At 47.1% G+C, this 20370-nt stretch overlaps 1 protein-coding gene across 2 annotated transcripts in view; it reads left to right on the top strand.

Annotated features, from left to right (window-relative positions):
• GAS2 (growth arrest specific 2) overlaps nt 1–20370 on the top strand; it is a 570246-nt gene that overhangs the window by 359813 nt on the left and 190063 nt on the right. For both annotated transcript variants that reach the window (XM_069221948.1, XM_069221949.1), the window contains exon 6: nt 14732–14876. In XM_069221948.1, the coding sequence (XP_069078049.1) occupies nt 14732–14876 (145 nt within the window). The remainder of the gene's footprint in view (nt 1–14731; nt 14877–20370) is intronic.

Below are 20370 nucleotides of genomic sequence, written 5' to 3' on the forward strand. Positions count from 1 at the left end.
GCAAAAACAGTGTCAGAAAAGTGGAGGGAGGCAAGCAGAACATTGGGGGAGGACCACCCTAAGGCTGTCAGGTCTAACAAATATACATTGCGGCTCTGAGTCATGGTACACCCTGGCTATGTCTTCTGTGTGGAGAGAACCTCTGGTCTGGACCATTGTTGGATATTTGCTTTATAAAGCCATCAAACCAATCTATTAGGATCTCTCATAGAATAAGTTTGGGTCACTGCATTAGTGAGCGGTTCTGAGCACCGATTGTGAAATAGGGTGAACAACAATCATTTAATCTGCCTATAGGTAAGGAAATAGCTTGGCTGGAAATCAAATTCAGTTATTAGGGCCTCAAATGTACGCAGTTCTAATGCATTAAATAGGTCAGATAGTGTGGGGATACCGGGTACCACTCAAAGCCCGTGTGCAATGGGTAGATTGTCACGATGGTGGTCAGGAGCCCACAGAGGGGAATCGCTGTGGGGAAGAGTGAGATGTGCATTTAAGGAGTGATCTTGAGAGTCAAAGGCAGGCTTGTGTGGTGAATAACAATTGGGAGGATCCTGATGATGGGTACTTTATTATTAGAAGCAGCGTATGGAATTCCAGTCTCACGCAGTGCAGCCAGCCACTTGTAATAGCTGTCCAGCCAACCAGTGTGGCGGGCACTGCAATTGTGCCAATATATCACGTTGTTTGAAATCTGATAGTCTCAAGCCTCCTGCTACATTTGGGAGTTTAAGGGTAGTAAGTGAAACCCCCCAACAACACAGGTATAATAAGCATGGGAGCACTACCATTTTAATCAGGGCTATTCAGCCATTTACTGATAGCGGCAGTGTTGACCAAAATGCGACCTATACTTTTAAGAACTGAAGTGCCTTTCCAAGGTTGCCCTCCTGACGATTTGCAGCAGAGTGATATATATGTATCCCCAAGTATCTAAACATAACACGTGTATTTGTAAAGCGCACATAACCCACAGGTATCTAGGCACAGATATTTATTGTTACCCAACTCAATGGTACTCATTTTATTGACCTCAGAATTTAGGATGAAAGGCTGAGTGGACCTGCTGGGATTTGAACCTGTGACCATGAGGTTGAACACAGGTTTCTAAAGTGGATGCCATAGTCCACTAAGCCACCAGATCCGACCTAGTGCCAGTTCACTATTCAATTGGGGTTCAATGGGATTGGCAGGAGGATGAGGTAATCCGCCCTAAGGGTGAAGATGCAAGATTTGGACCAATTGGCCTGTAATCTGGAGCCTTTCTCCAAGTCTGACAAAATCTGCATTATTGATGTCAGACCTAATTGAACATCTCTGACATATAAGAGGATATTGTTCCATAAAACAATGAAGCATCCTGGTACAAATGCACTACCACTGTCCTGACTTCTGCAATTTGATCACCATTCTTCCATCACAAATGTAAACAACAAGGAAGAGTGGTGACATCCTTCACATGTGCCTCTGCATACAATGAATTATTGAAAGAGGCATTGTCACAGCCTGATCTTGCCAATTAAGGAGGCATATAGGACATGTATTTGCCCCCATCTTTAATGGTATGTCCTCCATGTAATCCTAATGTAATCCTAATGAATAGAATAGAATAGAATGCTTTTTCTAGATAGAGAGCTATGCATCCTGCATTAGGGTGCAATAATTTCCCAGGGTCTTCTCAGGATATGGGAGGTGTTACGCTCAGGGGTAAAACCTGATCGTTCTGCATGGATCAGGACTGGCACGTACAGGAGCACACAGTTAGCCAGTGTCTTTGATAAAATTTCAAAATCTGCATTGAAGATTACTAGAGGTTGTTAGTCGGTGGAGTTCCTAAGTAATTTAAGCATTGTAGAGATTACAGCCACTTTCAACAATTGTGGAAGGTGCCCTTGTTTGAGGAAGGATATTTAGAGCGCAAGCAGGCGGGGTGACAACTGTAGGATGAAGAAGGTGTAAAATTCAGATGGGATCCCATCCGGACCGGATACTTTCCCCTGGAGCAGATTATGCAGAACAGCTCTAAGTTCATGCAGTGTCAAAGGAAGATCAAGGTCTGCCAAGTAGTGTTTGAGAGATGGAGTAGAAGGAGAGGATTGAGAAAGTGAGTAATTTTAATGCAGCCTGGGACCTGTAGGAGGTCAGTACAAGTCCACATAGTAGGTGCAGAATGCACCATGGATGGCGGGTTGGGTAGTCAAAACATCTCCTGTGGAGGAGATAAGATGGAGTAGACTGTGGAATTGAGCTAATGAGTGGGGTTTTACCAGGTGTGACAGTGGACGACTGGCTTTATCTCGTTCCTTATGGGTTTAAGACCGATAGGTTCTGTAATTGAAGCATTGCAGTTTCTCCAGGCTGTCAAGGAAGGAGAGTTTCATCTGCCTTTTCTGGGCGTACAGTGAGCAGCTGTTCGAAGTACCTCACAGAGGTTTACAAGGAGGAATCCTATGTACCCCCACAACCGTTTGCATACAAAACCCTCTAGTGACATCCTTCAATGCTTCTCATTAGAGCAGGGGGTATGATGCCATACTCCCATTGACCTAAAAAAACAAGTCTTTATGTACCTGTAGGATGCTGGTAAATGTGATGTCTTTCAGTACTGAAGTCTGTAAATGCCACGTCAGAATGGGGGCAAGGAGCCTCCCCCACGTCAATGGATTTATAGAGGGTTGTAGTCTCACAGCATCTTATAATAGTGTGAGGTGGAGACTACACATGGAAGAATGTCAGGGGGGGCTACAAACCTGTTACACCTACAGTGATTGAGCTGTGTCAAAGAGTAGTAATCTCTCCAAAGTCATTATTTTATGTGCTAGAAATTTCCCAGATGTTGTACTTCTTGCCAAGCTCAGAGCATATTAGAGGCCGATATGGCATGACACTGAGGAAGAGGGGGCAAGGAGCGACCCAGAGTCATACCCAGCACACAGTTATAGTCTCCCTCCAATACCTAGGGGATCACGGTCCAGACGAGTAAGCACTTAGACAGATGCCCTGGTTACCAATGAGAGGCTCAGAGATGACACTCAAAACTACTGGTTTCCCATCTTGCTGACCCTTTACCAAGACATGTCCATTAGCATAAACCTTGTTTTTTCCAACCCCTAGGAGGATCTCAGCTCTTCCTCATTTCACTACTCCTCTGGCATATGCCAAGAGGCTGGTAGAAAACAAATGGCCCCTGTAGGAAGTTGGCTCTGTATGTGCTATTTCAAAGTAAGGAATAGCATGCACAGAGTCCAAGGGTTCCCCTTAGAGGTAAAATAGTGGTAAAAAGAGATAATACTAATGCTCTATTTTGTGGTAGTGTGGTCGAGCAGTAGGCTTATCCAAGGAGTAGTGTTAAGCATTTGTTGTACATACACCTAGACAATAAATGAGGTACACACACTCAGAGACAAATCCAGCCAATAGGTTTTGTTATAGAAAAATATCTTTTCTTAGTTTATTTTAAGAACCACAGGTTCAAATTCTACATGTAATATCTCATTCGAAAGGTATTGCAGGTAAGTACTTTAGGAACTTGAAATCATAAAAATTGCATGTATACTTTTCAAGTTATTGACAAATAGCTGTTTTAAAAGTGGACACTGCAATTTTCACAGTTCCTGGGGGAGGTACGTTTTTGTTAGTTTTACCAGGTAAGTAAGACACTTACAGGGTTCAGTTCTTGGTCCAAGGTAGCCCACCGTTGGGGGTTCAGAGCAACCCCAAAGTCACCACACCAGCAGCTCAGGGCCGGTCAGGTGCAGAGTTCAAAGTGGTGCCCAAAACGCATAGGCTAGAATGGAGAGAAGGGGGTGCCCCGGTTCCGGTCTGCTTGCAGGTAAGTACCCGCGTCTTCGGAGGGCAGACCAGGGGGGTTTTGTAGGGCACCGGGGGGGACACAAGCCCACACAGAAATTTCACCCTCAGCGGCGCGGGGGCGGCCGGGTGCAGTGTAGAAACCAGCGTCGGGTTCGCAATGTTAGTCTATGAGAGATCTCGGGATCTCTTCAGCGCTGCAGGCAGGCAAGGGGGGGATTCCTCGGGGAAACCTCCACTTGGGTGAGGGAGAGGGACTCCTGGGGGTCACTTCTCCAGTGAAAGTCCGGTCCTTCAGGTCCTGGGGGCTGCGGGTGCAGGGTCTCTCCCAGGCGTCGGGATTTTGGATTCAAAGAGTCGCGGTCAGGGGAAGCCTCGGGATTCCCTCTGCAGGGGGCTCAGGGGGGACAGGTTTTGGTACTCACAGTATCAGAGTAGTCCTGGGGTCCCTCCTGAGGGGTTGGATCTCCACCAGCCGAGTCGGGGTCGCCGGGTGCAGTGTTGCAAGTCTCACGCTTCTTGCGGGGAGCTTGCAGGGTTCTTTCAAGGCTGCTGGAAACAAAGTTGCAGCCTTTCTTGGAGCAGGTCCGCTGTCCTCGGGAGTTTCTTGTCTTTTCGAAGCCGGGGCAGTCCTCAGAGGATGTCGAGGTCGCTGGTCCCTTTGGAAGGCGTCGCTGGAGCAGGATCTTTGGAAGGCAGGAGACAGGCCGGTGAGTTTCTGGAGCCAAGGCAGTTGTCGTCTTCTGGTCTTCCGCTGCAGGGGTTTTCAGCTAGGCAGTCCTTCTTCTTGTAGTTGCAGGAATCTAATTTTCTAGGGTTCAGGGTAGCCCTTAAATACTAAATTTAAGGGCGTGTTTAGGTCTGGGGGGTTAGTAGCCAATGGCTACTAGCCCTGAGGGTGGGTACACCCTCTTTGTGCCTCCTCCCAAGGGGAGGGGGTCACAATCCTAACCCTATTGGGGGAATCCTCCATCTGCAAGATGGAGGATTTCTAAAAGTTAGAGTCACTTCAGCTCGGGACACCTTAGTGGCTGTCCTAACTGGCCAGTGACTCCTCCTTGTTTTTCTCATTATCTTCTCCGGCCTTGCCGCCAAAAGTGGGGCCTGGCCGGAGGGGGCGGGCAACTCCACTAGCTGGAGTGTCCTGCTGGGTTGGCACAAAGGAGGTGAGCCTTTGAGGCTCACCGCCAGGTGTGACAATTCCTGCCTGGGGGAGGTGTTAGCATCTCCACCCAGTGCAGGCTTTGTTACTGGCCTCAGAGTGACAAAGGCACTCTCCCCATGGGGCCAGCAACATGTCTCGGTTTGTGGCAGGCTGCTAAAACTAGTCAGCCTACACAGATAGTCGGTTAAGTTTCAGGGGGCACCTCTAAGGTGCCCTCTGGGGTGTATTTTACAATAAAATGTACACTGGCATCAGTGTGCATTTATTGTGCTGAGAAGTTTGATACCAAACTTCCCAGTTTTCAGTGTAGCCATTATGGTGCTGTGGAGTTCGTGTTTGACAGACTCCCAGACCATATACTCTTATGGCTACCCTGCACTTACAATGTCTAAGGTTTTGTATAGACACTGTAGGGGTACCATGCTCATGCACTGGTACCCTCACCTATGGTATAGTGCACCCTGCCTTAGGGCTGTAAGGCCTGCTAGAGGGGTGTCTTACTTATACTGCATAGGCAGTGAGAGGCTGGCATGGCACCCTGAGGGGAGTGCCATGTCGACTTACTCATTTTGTTCTCACTAGCACACACAGGCTTGTAAGCAGTGTGTCTGTGCTGAGTGAGGGGTCTCTAGGGTGGCATAAGACATGCTGCAGCCCTTAGAGACCTTCCTTGGCATCAGGGCCCTTGGTACTAGAAGTACCAGTTACAAGGGACTTATCTGAATGCCAGGGTGTGCCAATTGTGGATACAGTGGTACGTTTTAGGTGAAGGAACACTGGTGCTGGGGCCTGGTTAGCAGGGTCCCAGCACTCTTCTCAGTCAAGTCAGCATCAGTATCAGGCAAAAAGTGGGGGGTAACTGCAACAGGGAGCCATTTCTTTACACAAGCCCCCCCCAGCCCACAGGCCAGGAGACTCAGCCCAAGCTGGGAGAGTCTTCCTAGTCTGTCAGGCGAGGAAGAGTAGGAGAAATAGGCTGGTTAGTTGCAGGGCCTACTCTGCCTTACATCCTTCTGTTCAGGTCATTCCCTTTGGGGAACTGACCTACTTCCACAGTGATAGGACCTAGTCTGAATTGCGTCTTGTCTGCCTCTTCAATGTCTCCACCCATTCTTTCTATTTTGGTCTTAGAGGTATCCACCTCTGCTAATCTTGTCTTGGCCAGGGTTACCCCTAGCTTACCCAGAGAGGTTACCCAGAGCTGGAGTAACACCACCATGACCAATAGGGTCAGGGGGCCTAACTTGCTATTTGGCATGGGGTCAGACCACCATGCTAAGGATAGTGCAGCCATAAAGGCTAACACCCAGCAGAGGCCACTGACAGCTGTCAGTGCCCAGAACCACACCTTTAGCTCTTCACCTGAAAGGGAATGGGCTAAGTTACAGGCCTTTTTGGGTTCAGGTTGCCTGTCTGCTGTATTAGAGTGGGGGGTTACCACATCTTGTAGTAAACACCCTTCTTCCACTCTTTCTTCTGTTAGCTGAGGAGCCACCCACTCAGATTTAACAGTTGCCTGACTAGCCAGGACTTCTTGTGGGTCAGGTTGGACTTTATCAGGGCCATTTTTGGAGTTCTCCCCTACTGGAGCAGAATCTCCTTGGCTTGCTGTAACCTTGGCTAAAGGTTGTCCACCCTTCCTACTCTGTTTTCTTTTCTTCTTCTTCTGGGGCCTGCTTGCATTTACTGCAGAGGCAGGACTTCCAGAATCCTTGGGAGAGGACTGGCACTGGACCAGTTCCTCTCTTGGGCTCTGACTAACCTCTGGGTAGTCATTTCCAAGGAGACAATCAAGGGGGAGGTCTGTACTGACTACTACCCTTCTCCAGCTAAGAGTGCCACCCACTTCCATGGGTACTAAAGCCACAGGCCTCTTAGTGACCTTGTCTAGGCTCACTCTTACTCTGGCTATCTCACCTGGGATGTACTGGTTTGAGAGCACCAGCCTGTCATGCACAATAGTGTGACTGGCACAAGTGTCTCTCAGGGCAGTGGCTGGGATTCCATTCACCTGTAGGTGGTGGAAGTGTCTACTTCCCTCTGGAATCTCCAACTCACCTGTTGGGCCCATTTTCCAGTTGAAAGCTATGAAGACCTCCTCATCTGAGGAGTCATCTCCCATGGCTACACTGGTTACCCCTGGAATTTTGTTCTGGGGTTTGTTTTTGGGACAAGAAGTGTCCTTGGTGTGGTGCCCAGACTGTTTACAGTTGTGGCACCATGCCTTAGTGGCATCCCAGTTCTTACCCTGGTACCCACCTTTGTTTTGGGTTGTGTCTTGGGGCCCACCCACCTGTTCTGGTTTTTGGGGGCCTACAGAGGACTCTTTTTCTTGGTTTCTAGTGTCACCCACTTTCTCCTGGGGAGTTTTTGTAACCCCTTTCTTTTGGTCACCCCCAGTGGAAGTTTTGGTTACCCTAGTCTTGACCCAGTGGTCTGCCTTCTTTCCCAATTCTTGGGGAGAAATTGGACCTAGGTCTACCAGATACTGATGCAACTTTTCATTGAAGCAGTTACTTAAAATGTGTTCTTTCATAAACAAATTATAAAGCCCAACATAGTCACACACTTCATTTCCAGTTAACCAACCATCTAGTGTTTTTACTGAGTAGTCTACAAAATCAACCCAGGTCTGGCTCGAGGATTTTTGAGCCCCCCTGAATCTAATTCTATACTCCTCAGTGGAGAATCCAAAGCCCTCAATCAGGGTACCCTTCATGAGGTCATAAGATTCTGCATCTTTTCCAGAGAGTGTGAGGAGTCTATCCCTACACTTTCCAGTGAACATTTCCCAAAGGAGAGCACCCCAGTGAGATCTGTTTACTTTTCTGGTTACACAAGCCCTCTCAAAAGCTGTGAACCATTTGGTGATGTCATCACCATCTTCATATTTTGTTACAATCCCTTTGGGGATTTTTAGGATGTCAGGAGAATCTCTGAACCTATTTAAGTTGCTGCCACCATCGATGGGACCTAGGCCCATCTCTTTTCTTTCCCTTTCTATGGCTAGGAGCTGCTTTTCCAAAGCCAATCTTTTGACCATCCTGGCTAACAGGGGGTCATCTTCACTGAGAGCATCCTCAGTGATTTCAGAAATGTGGGACCCTCCTGTGAGGGACTCACCATTTCTGACTAACACAGTTGGAGACAGGACTTGAGGGGTCCTGTTCTCCCTATTTAGGACTGGAGGAGGGACATTGGCCTCCAAGTCACTAATTTCTTCCTCTGTGATGTCATCATCAGAGGGGTTGGCTTTTTCAAACTCTGCCAACAGCTCCTGGAGCTGAATTTTGGTAGGTCTGGAGCCAATGGTTATTTTTTTGATATTACAGAGAGACCTTAGCTCCCTCATCTTAAGATGGAGGTAAGGTGTGGTGTCGAGTTCCACCACATTCATCTCTGTATCAGACATTATTTTGCTAAAAGTTGGAAGACTTTTTAAAGAATCTAACACTGTTTCTAGAATCTAATTTCAAACTTTTAACAAACTTTTAAACTCTAAAAGAAAATGCTAAACAGGGACTTAACACACAAGGCCCTAGCAGGACTTTTAAGAATTTAGAAAAATTTCAAATTGCAAAAATGAATTTCTAATGACAATTTTGGAATTTGTCGTGTGATCAGGTATTGGCTGAGTAGTCCAGCAAATGCAAAGTCTTGTACCCCACCGCTGATCCACCAATGTAGGAAGTTGGCTCTGTATGTGCTATTTCAAAGTAAGGAATAGCATGCACAGAGTCCAAGGGTTCCCCTTAGAGGTAAAATAGTGGTAAAAAGAGATAATACTAATGCTCTATTTTGTGGTAGTGTGGTCGAGCAGTAGGCTTATCCAAGGAGTAGTGTTAAGCATTTGTTGTACATACACCTAGACAATAAATGAGGTACACACACTCAGAGACAAATCCAGACAATAGGTTTTGTTATAGAAAAATATCTTTTCTTAGTTTATTTTAAGAACCACAGGTTCAAATTCTACATGTAATATCTCATTCGAAAGGTATTGCAGGTAAGTACTTTAGGAACTTTAAATCATAAAAATTGCATGTATACTTTTCAAGTTATTGACAAATAGCTGTTTTAAAAGTGGACACAGTGCAATTTTCACAGTTCCTGGGGGAGGTAAGTTTTTGTTAGATTTACCAGGTAAGTAAGACACTTACAGGGTTCAGTTCTTGGTCCAAGGTAGCCCACCGTTGGGGGTTCAGAGCAACCCCAAAGTCACCACACCAGCAGCTCAGGGCCGGTCAGGTGCAGAGTTCAAAGTGGTGCCCAAAACGCATAGGCTAGAATGGAGAGAAGGGGGTGCCCCGGTTCCGGTCTGCTTGCAGGTAAGTACCCGCGTCTTCGGAGGGCAGACCAGGGGGGTTTTGTAGGGCACCGGGGGGGACACAAGCCCACACAGAAATTTCACCCTCAGCGGCGCGGGGGCGGCCGGGTGCAGTGTAGAAACCAGCGTCGGGTTCGCAATGTTAGTCTATGAGAGATCTCGGGATCTCTTCAGCGCTGCAGGCAGGCAAGGGGGGGATTCCTCGGGGAAACCTCCACTTGGGTGAGGGAGAGGGACTCCTGGGGGTCACTTCTCCAGTGAAAGTCCGGTCCTTCAGGTCCTGGGGGCTGCGGGTGCAGGGTCTCTCCCAGGCGTCGGGATTTTGGATTCAAAGAGTCGCGGTCAGGGGAAGCCTCGGGATTCCCTCTGCAGGCGGCGCTGTGGGGGCTCAGGGGGGACAGGTTTTGGTACTCACAGTATCAGAGTAGTCCTGGGGTCCCTCCTGAGGGGTTGGATCTCCACCAGCCGAGTCGGGGTCGCCGGGTGCAGTGTTGCAAGTCTCACGCTTCTTGCGGGGAGCTTGCAGGGTTCTTTCGAGGCTGCTGGAAACAAAGTTGCAGCCTTTCTTGGAGCAGGTCCGCTGTCCTCGGGAGTTTCTTGTCTTTTCGAAGCCGGGGCAGTCCTCAGAGGATGTCGAGGTCGCTGGTCCCTTTGGAAGGCGTCGCTGGAGCAGGATCTTTGGAAGGCAGGAGACAGGCCGGTGAGTTTCTGGAGCCAAGGCAGTTGTCGTCTTCTGGTCTTCCGCTGCAGGGGTTTTCAGCTAGGCAGTCCTTCTTCTTGTAGTTGCAGGAATCTAATTTTCTAGGGTTCAGGGTAGCCCTTAAATACTAAATTTAAGGGCGTGTTTAGGTCTGGGGGGTTAGTAGCCAATGGCTACTAGCCCTGAGGGTGGGTACACCCTCTTTGTGCCTCCTCCCAAGGGGAGGGGGTCACAATCCTAACCCTATTGGGGGAATCCTCCATCTGCAAGATGGAGGATTTCTAAAAGTTAGAGTCACTTCAGCTCGGGACACCTTAGGGGCTGTCCTGACTGGCCAGTGACTCCTCCTTGTTTTTCTCATTATCTTCTCCGGCCTTGCCGCCAAAAGTGGGGCCTGGCCGGAGGGGGCGGGCAACTCCACTAGCTGGAGTGTCCTGCTGGGTTGGCACAAAGGAGGTGAGCCTTTGAGGCTCACCGCCAGGTGTGACAATTCCTGCCTGGGGGAGGTGTTAGCATCTCCACCCAGTGCAGGCTTTGTTACTGGCCTCAGAGTGACAAAGGCACTCTCCCCATGGGGCCAGCAACATGTCTCGGTTTGTGGCAGGCTGCTAAAACTAGTCAGCCTACACAGATAGTCGGTTAAGTTTCAGGGGGCACCTCTAAGGTGCCCTCTGGGGTGTATTTTACAATAAAATGTACACTGGCATCAGTGTGCATTTATTGTGCTGAGAAGTTTGATACCAAACTTCCCAGTTTTCAGTGTAGCCATTATGGTGCTGTGGAGTTCGTGTTTGACAGACTCCCAGACCATATACTCTTATGGCTACCCTGCACTTACAATGTCTAAGGTTTTGTTTAGACACTGTAGGGGTACCATGCTCATGCACTGGTACCCTCACCTATGGTATAGTGCACCCTGCCTTAGGGCTGTAAGGCCTGCTAGAGGGGTGTCTTACTTATACTGCATAGGCAGTGAGAGGCTGGCATGGCACCCTGAGGGGAGTGCCATGTCGACTTACTCATTTTGTTCTCACTAGCACACACAGGCTTGTAAGCAGTGTGTCTGTGCTGAGTGAGGGGTCTCTAGGGTGGCATAAGACATGCTGCAGCCCTTAGAGACCTTCCTTGGCATCAGGGCCCTTGGTACTAGAAGTACCAGTTACAAGGGACTTATCTGAATGCCAGGGTGTGCCAATTGTGGATACAGTGGTACGTTTTAGGTGAAGGAACACTGGTGCTGGGGCCTGGTTAGCAGGGTCCCAGCACTCTTCTCAGTCAAGTCAGCATCAGTATCAGGCAAAAAGTGGGGGGTAACTGCAACAGGGAGCCATTTCTTTACAGCCCCTATAGTTCCAAGATGCACCACATCTTGGTCTCTGAGGCTAAGTGGTTGAGCAACCAGTTGTCTAGGCTGTGAGCCTGGAGGAGGCATTGTGCCGAACCCTTTGAGCTCGCTCTACCACAAAACAAGACAAAAGCATGGTTGGGCTACAAGCATCTTTAACCACCCCCCACCCCTGGGGGACCAATCTGTCAAATGTTATTGTGGCGGACACAGCCCTTGCATCATCCAGTCCGTCCTCCATCAATTTGAGCTGGTTTAAGAGGTCTAGTAGGTGTTGAATACATTGAGTGAGATCCTTAGTGCAGGTAATTTAAGATGGCAATGCCCGTAGTGTTACAGGTGACTTCCTCTGCCAGCTTATGCTGGTTTTCTCACAAAAGAGTGAAGTCAACAGTCAGCACATCAACTTTTGCCTCAAGGGCTGCCCTGGAATCAGTGAATTGTGGGAGAAGGCTCTGCTGTAGCCATGCTGCCAGAGCCGGTGGGTTCCAGGCATATTTGACCAGATTGTTGAGCTCACCTAGGAGCCTCTCCTGTTATGCACATGCAGGGTGTTTCCCCCTCCACATGGACCCAGGGAGGCTCAAGACAGCCAAAGGTCATATTTGTCTACCATGCATAAGCCACTATAGCATCAGTTCAGTCCTGGTGCACCTCATCCTGTTGTAACCCCTACCCCCCCAGGGAGCACAAGCAGCCAGGAGCACACCAAGTGCAATGGGGTGATCAGTGTTGTTATGCAGACTTGAGTGCTGGTTTCAGCCCAGGGGTGGAAAAATACATGCCACCATTCTCCCCCTGTGTGGGCCAGAGCCGCTGGGGGCTTACATGGGGGAAAGCTTGCTCGTGGCCCACAAAGGAGGCTGTACCGTGCTGTGTGAAGTTGTCACTGGATCAGTAGATTTGAGGCTGGGCAACAGAGGGTTTTACCCCAACAATGTCTGTGTGTTGGAGGCAAGCAGCACTGTGCTCCCACTCGGTGTGGGGTCTGCCCTCGGACTTTGAAGTAAATCTCGGCACACTAGGTCCTTACCATCTTGCCTCTGTGATCCCAATATGTGGATCAGGGCCCCCAGGCACTTTGGGGGGAGAGCAGCCGTCCTTCCCAGACTGTGCAGACCCAGTGGTGGTCGGATGGGTCTCGCTGCCACCATTATAAACTGGATGGGGCATGGCAGTCAAAGCTCCACTAATCTGCAGATGCCATATTCAGCAGCTCGGCCATGCCCCTTGTAATTTAACCTCATATTAGCATTTTTAATATGCATTTTTGTCACACTGCAACAGTACCCCTATACAAATATTCCTTTTACTGCTGAACTCAGAAAGAGAAACTAACTTTCATAGCACAGAGATAGATTGAGACAGTGGTGAGAAGTATCAGAAATATCTGCAATGCCCATTTTAAAAGATGCAGAGAGACCAGTAGGGCCGATTCCTCATTAGCACAGTCTGAAAGATTTTAGATTTTAATAAGATATAAGCTCAGTTATGCACCAACAAAGCCTTATATTACCACAGTTTCTGTAAATCATCCAATCCTGAAAAAACTCATGGCTGACACAAACATACCTTCCAATTACAGATCCATCTCAGTCCTCATGTTGAGTTCAGAAAACATCTGAAGGCCCACCTATTTCCACATTATTTAGTTCATGTCCCCTCCTCTTCTTCCCAGAATATGTATTTGCTACTTGGCCATCTGCCACACTTCAAAAAGATTCATAGTGTTTTGAGGCCACCAGTGGGTGGTTAGCAACACTCTATAAAGAAAACTGCAATTAAGAAATAAATTAGATGAATGTGTTGTTCAAAGAAGCACAGAAAGATTGTATGATGGAACCACGCATGCACAAACAACTCATGCCTTAACAGCGCGGTTGGAACCACGACTGCGTTGTTTCCACGCATGCCTTTACCACACATGCCTTTACAATGAATGTGTGGTTCTATCATACAATCCCCCACCCGCCCTAAGGCCCAAAACAACTCCACCCCTAATACCTAAACTACCCCGACCCCCCACCCGCCCTAAATCCTAATAAAAAACCTACTGTGCCCCATAAAACAAAACTACCCCGACCCCCATCCATCCTGAGACATAACACCTTCCCCCCTAAGTAAACTATCCCGACCCCCACCCACCCAAAGCCCTAAAAAAATTAAAACTATCCCGACCCCGTACCACTGCCCCCTAAAACTAAATTACCCTGACCCCCCACCTGCCCTGAGCCATAAAACCTTTCCCCCTAAGTAAAGTACCCCGGCCGCCTACTTCCCACCAAGTAAACTACCCTGACCCCCCCACCCACCCTGAACCCTGATAAAAAACCTACTGTGACCCCCACTCCTGCCCCATAAGACAAAACTACCCCGACCCTCCCCACCCACCATGAGCCCTAAAGCCTTCCCTCCCTACATAAACAACCCTGACCCCCACCCACCCTAAGCCCTACATTCAGCCCCTCCCCTAAAAACTACCCAATCCCTGCCCCAACCCCACTTACCTCACCGCGTCCTCTCCCGATCCTGCCTCTTCTCTCCTCCCTCCTCCTGCCTTTCCTTAAACCTTCCCCACCCCTTTAAAAATAAACTACCCTACCCTAAGCCCTAAATAAAAATAACTAAACTCCTAAAAGAAAATAGCCCGACCCCCCCACCCTAAGCCCTAAAAAACAAAATACCAAAACCCACCACCATGCCACTAAAAATAGGCCCAACAACTAACCCACCCAAAGCCCTTAATCCAACCCCATCCCAAAAAAACTACCCCCAGCCCCATCTACCTCACCATGTCCTCTCCCAATCCACTCTGCCTTTTTCTGTGCCTTAACCAGGCATATGCGTAGTTTGGCACATGCGTGGTTAAGGTACACAAAAAGGCAGTCATTATTCTAGAAAGTGTGGTTCGGCTTGCGTGGAAAACGTATTGTTCAGGACATTTCCTGCACAGAAATATAGAGCTTAGACCAAAGTGAAAGTGAAAAATGAAGTTTTAGCCAAGCAACAGCCTATGAGCTTACATTGGACGGATTGAGTACCACAAAAATGCAATTTAGACATTAATGCATTTAACTACACTTCTGGTGGAATTATGACATGTTGATCAATTATTGTATTGTTTTTAAGATTTAACCCATTGGATTGTGTTGCAAGCATATCATTTTGTCTGTTCCTCATATCAGTACTTTGCCATATATAAAGTGTTGATTCCAAGTTATAAAGTGTTCTGATCTCCTGCACATGTCATTAGCTGTTTTAGGTTGACCCATCATTTTGCAACATTTTGAAGTATCATTACATAGTATGTTATTTCACATTCTTCTATGAACTGTAAGTAATATACCTAGATGTTAATGATCTGATAAGATTCCTATTTTAAAGGTATGGTGTGGAACCTCCTGGGTTAATAAAACTGGAGAAAGAGATAGAACAAGAAGAAACACTTTCAGTGCCTCCTCCCTCACCCTCTCCAATCTCAACAAAGTCTCCAGGAAAAAAGAGCACAGGGAAACTATTGGATGAGGCTGTAAGTATGACATCTTAACTCGTAATATATGTACACCTGATTGGTGCAGACTCATTGTCCAAACAAGAGTTCAACTGAATGTTAGTATATCTGATTATAATGGGTGTGTCAAGCAAACCAATAGTAACACTTAATGATATGTTCTTAATGGCTGTATGTTGCTATGCTCTTAATTTATGAGTGGTGTTTAAATCTGCAGTTGACAAGAAACTGAGATTTAATTACTTTTCCACTCTACCGCAGATTTTCCCCAAACAACAAACACATGCTGATTTCTCCAGTCAAATTAATTCTTTATGGTGTGGTGGAGAAAGATGCAAGATGATCAGAAATGTTTGGGAAATTTCATGGGTTGTTGCAATAATTCCGTATGTTTGTGTTATATGTAATTAATATTTCACAAGTGCAAAAGGAATGTATATATTTCCTTGAAAAACTGTTCCACAATGAACAAGCCTTTGCAAAGTCAAGACAACGGGCTATAATATGCTAACACTTGATAGCAGAGATGACTGCTCTAAGGCCAATCAGATGGGCCTCAAAAAGGGCTTATATCAGTCCTTAGATATTGAACCAGTTAAGTTAAAGAACATTTTGCACTAAGCCAATCTGACTGCCTACATCTGCAATCATTCTAATGTGATTGACACTCACCTGGGCCTGGCTAATCAGAATGGCAGAAACCCCAACTGTCGTCTTAGATCTTTGTGATCCAGCAGAATTAAGTGGTGACATTAGCATTCAGTAAGTAGAAGATTATTTCTAGACAGCAGATGTAAAGAGCAAAAATAACTTGTTTTCAGTTCCATTGATATAATGCATAAATATGAGGTTTTGCATAGTTTATGTTTCTCTCGATATATATACAATTGTACCTATCCCTGTGCCTTATCTATCAGACAAAACTATTAAATTAAACTAATTTACAAATATTCATGAACTCCAGTGTTATCTCCCATTTCTGCTGCTGTGCCTCGCCACAATAACTCTAAAGGAGCCACCTGCCATTTTGCATGAACGCTCCTGCACACACCTCACTCCCCATCCCCCTCATACACCAACACACCACACACACACAACCACATACACCCAAACACCACTACATCCTACTCCACCCTGGCCTGCATACTCCTCAATAGTCACTCTGAGTAAAACTTGAGCTCTGCTACACAACTGCTCACCAGACCTTCTCATCCAGGCTGAAACCTGGCTGACTCCCTCATGGCCCCTGTCATTACCACGGCAATCCCTCCCAGACACATGATCACAATATAAGACAGGACAAAGAGACCTGGACATGGAATTGCTATCATCTATCAGCACCATCAGAAACATGGAACACTTGACCTTCATACTCCTCATCAACTCTGACTACACCCTCGTCCGTCATTCTTCTGAAAGGCACGCCAACTTCATCAACACCATTGCAAACTTCTTTGGCCCCTCCCCAGATCCTGGACTCTAGAACATTAGTCCTCCTCAACAACCTCAACTACCGCCTGAAGGACCTCACCAATACCATCGCATGAGCACCTTGGTTTCCCAGACTCTTATATCCACCAGCCTCGATACAACCATAACTTCCCCAAACCCATCTCCAACTTCCACACCTGAATCATCGCCTGTGCAGATACTCTGGTTACACTCAAAGCAAACAATGCTGCATCAATCAGACTGCAAGCAAGCTGGTACATGGAAGAGCTCAGGCTCACCAAATGCCACTGTAAGCAATTTGAACAGTGATGGAAACAAAGTCAGAATCACAGTAACAAGAGCTCTTACAAATCCCCTCTCAGACACTTCCATCAGCAAATCAGAACCACATCTGTGCTCATCTACTGCCTCAACACCAGCACTAGCAGTGCAAAGGAAATCTTTGCCATAGAGTAGGTCTTCACCTCTATAGCAGCACCTCTCGCAATGTGAAGATCACCATCATCTATGAAACTTCAAGCCAAAACTGGAAGTTTCCCCCTTTGCAGCTGGCCTGGCCATTTACACAAATTCTCAGAGGACCACCCTGACCACCTGGTCCATTAACAGCACTCAAGAAACCACAACAACCATGCAGCCCATATACTCCAGAGAACCTTAGAACGCCTGTGTTAGAAATTGGGTCTCTAATTGGCAGAGGTTTACACACTATCCAAGTAGAACCACAATCCTAGTCAAAGTAAGTCAGATACACAGTCTAAATTAATCTATGCTCACCCCCAGTAGCTTGGAACAGAGCAGGCAGGGTTAACTTAAGAGGCAATGTGTAAAGTATTGGTGCAACACTTTATTACAGTAACACAGTGAAAGACACCACAAAAAGGCTCCACTGTTTAGAACAATAGAGAATATTTATCTAAGATTGAACTCAAAATAGTGCTCAGAAGTCACTAGCAGTCAAAAAATTACTGGAGGTCATGAGGGACCTTTGCAAATCCAAAGTTCAGGTGGACCACATGAACCGTTGGCTGAGAAAGTACCTTGTATGGAGCAAAGCAGTGGTGCAGAGGGCACGATGCATCAGCATTTTCCATGCAGTCAGGTTACTGCATCATGGTTGGGCTCCATAGAGATTAATGCAATGCATTGTCGTCAAGCCATGCAAAGTGTCGTTGTCAGGCCGTGCAAGCTGTGAACCTGCTGTCATTGAACAGCCTCAGCATCAGCATCGAAGGAGCTACGTGTCGATTCTGACTAGTGCAGTGGTGACGATTTCAGCTGCAGAACCCACTTCTGAGGCCCAGGACTGGAGAGGGGCACCTGGGATAGGACTCACAGAGTCCAGCAGTACTAGGAGAGTTGCAAGCAGTCTTTGATGTTCCTGAGACTGCAGGAGATAAGAGGGCAAGCCAGCAAGCCCTTGGAGTCACTCTGGGTTCAAGTGAGATGGGTTCGGTCCTTGTCCGCAGCAGGGCAACCTTGGAACAGTCAGTCCAGGCAGAGTGACAATCCTTACAGCACAGCAGCCTTTACTCCAGCAGAGTACTTTCTAAGATCTTCCCAAGTCCAGTAGTGATCTGATTTCAGGGGGTCAGAGCCCCAGTACTTATACCTAAAAGTGCCTTTGAAGTGGGGTGACTTCAGAGCAGCTCCTTGAAGTGCACAGGTGCCCCTTTCATCCCAGCCCTGGCTCCAGACTATCAGCCTATATTAGGGCTAATCAGCCTTTTGTGTGTATTTCCCAGGCCACTTCCCCTTGAAGTGTAAGTGTGAGCCCTTTCCATCCTCCCTGCCCATGAAGACCCATTGGTATGCTGATGAATGCAGATGCAGTTGAGTGTCCTGTGTTGTGGCTGTCTGGAGGGAGTGCACAAATGTAGCTGTCACCTAGCCCAGAGATGTATTCGAGAGTGAGCAGTACGAGACATGTATTTGAGACTGAGCAGTAAGAGAAGAGAAATGCCTACTTTCTAAAAGTGTCATTTCTAAAATAGTAATGTTAAATCCAACTTTACCAGTAAAGAGTTTATTATATTTCCAATGATATGAAACATGAATCAGCTACTCCTTTCTGATCAGAAATTACAGCTTAAAAGTATATTAAGGAATTCTGATGCTGGCCTGTGAGAGGAGTAGGCTTCACAGTAATGAAATACGACTTTTGGAGGTTCTTATTACCAGGACATGTAAAACTTAAAAGTACATGTCCTGCCTTTTACTTACATAGCACTTTACCCTATGGCCTACCTAGGACATACCTTATGGGTGACTTAGATGTAGTAGTATGGGGGTTTAAAGCTTGTCAAGTTTTGAATGTCAAGTCGAAGTGGCAGTGAAACTGCACACTCAGGCTCTGCAATGGCAGGCCTGAGACTTCTTTACAGGGCTACTTGAGTGGGTGGCACGATCAGTTGTAGCATTTAATTTACAGGCCCTGGGTATGTGGTATACCACTTTACAATGGATTTATAAGCAAATGGAATATGCCAAACAGATGTAAACCAATGTTACCATGTTTAGGAAAGAAAGCATATGCACTTAAGCACTGGTTAGCAGTGGTAAAGTTATCAAAGTCCTAAAGCGAACAAAAACAAGGTCAGAAAAAAAGGAGGAAAACAACAAGTTTGGGGTAACCCTTTAAAAAGGGCCAGGTCCAACACCCTGCCTCACCATGTCTTCATCAAAGGGCTTGAACTCATCAGTGCAGCACTCATTCTGATCCTGAATCCTCAATCATCACAGCCTCCTTCCCATATGCCACTGTACCCCCCCCAAGAAACCCTTAGCAGACCGAATTACACTAGCCATCTATCGGTCTTCCTCCCTACTACTCCTCGGCAAAAGTAATGGAAAAGGTGATAAGCAAATACATACTGACAACCATCTCCTCAACACCACTCAGTCCAGATTTGGCCCAACTACAGCACAGAGACTTCACAGACAACATCCGGATGATTATGGACAGAGGTGACACTAGTACTGGATCTTTCTGAAGCCTTCATTTCAACACCATCTCCCACACTATCCTTATCCAACAAGTGCACAAAGTCAGGTTTCAATGGTCCTTCCTGACAGGCCACACCCAGTCTGGCCAGCATAGCCCCTCAGATGCCTTCAACCTCTTCTGCTGAGTTCCACAAGAATCCTCACTCAGCCACACTCACTCTGTTCAACACCTACATGACCTCACTTGCCATCCTCATCCATGCCCACAGAATCAACATCATATCTTATTGTGATGACACTCCCTCTATAACAAAGCTCCAAACACCCGGACTACTTTCTCCACCTGCATGACCAAAGTGACCAGATGGATGAAAACCAACTCCCTGAAGCGCAAGGTGGAAGTAGTGATCTTTGGCAAAGAAACCATGTGTTAGGACACCACCTGATGGCTTGCTGACCTTGAACCTACACCCCTGTCGGCAACCCATGCAAAGAACCTCGAAATAGTAATTGACAATCAACTCACCATGAATGGCCAAGTGAATGCAGCCTCCTTTACCTGCTTCCACACACTCAAGATGCTCATGAAGATCATCAAAAGGCTCACCACCAATAATTGCAGAACCAAAACCCAAGCCCTCATCATTAACAATAGGAACTATGTTAATGAACTTTATGCTGAAATCTATGCTCCACTGACTAGAAGACTCCAGATCATACAAAACTCAGCAGCCAAGATCACCCTCAACTTCCCTCCCCGCACTCACATTACCCCCACCTCAAGAGCACCACTAGATTCTAATCCACGAATAAGCACTCTTCAAAAACCTTTCATACACATAAAAAGCCTTACAAAACATTGGCTCCATGAGCGTAAAAAAACGCATAAAATGCCACAAACCTCTGCTCAGCTAGACTCCTACTCGCACCGACATACAACATCTACAGAACCAGGTTGTGCCTTCCCCTGTCTTGCTCCTACAGCCTGGAATGAGCTGCCTCTGCACATCACAGCCTCCTTCTCAGTTCGTGAATTCTACAAGAAACTGAACACCTGGCTCTTCTCCTAGCCTCCATCCATCTTAGCCCATTCTGCTCCTGCATGAGAATACCC

The sequence above is a fragment of the Pleurodeles waltl genome, chromosome 3_1 (assembly GCF_031143425.1).
Source record: "Pleurodeles waltl isolate 20211129_DDA chromosome 3_1, aPleWal1.hap1.20221129, whole genome shotgun sequence".
Classification (NCBI taxonomy): Eukaryota; Metazoa; Chordata; class Amphibia; order Caudata; family Salamandridae; genus Pleurodeles; species Pleurodeles waltl.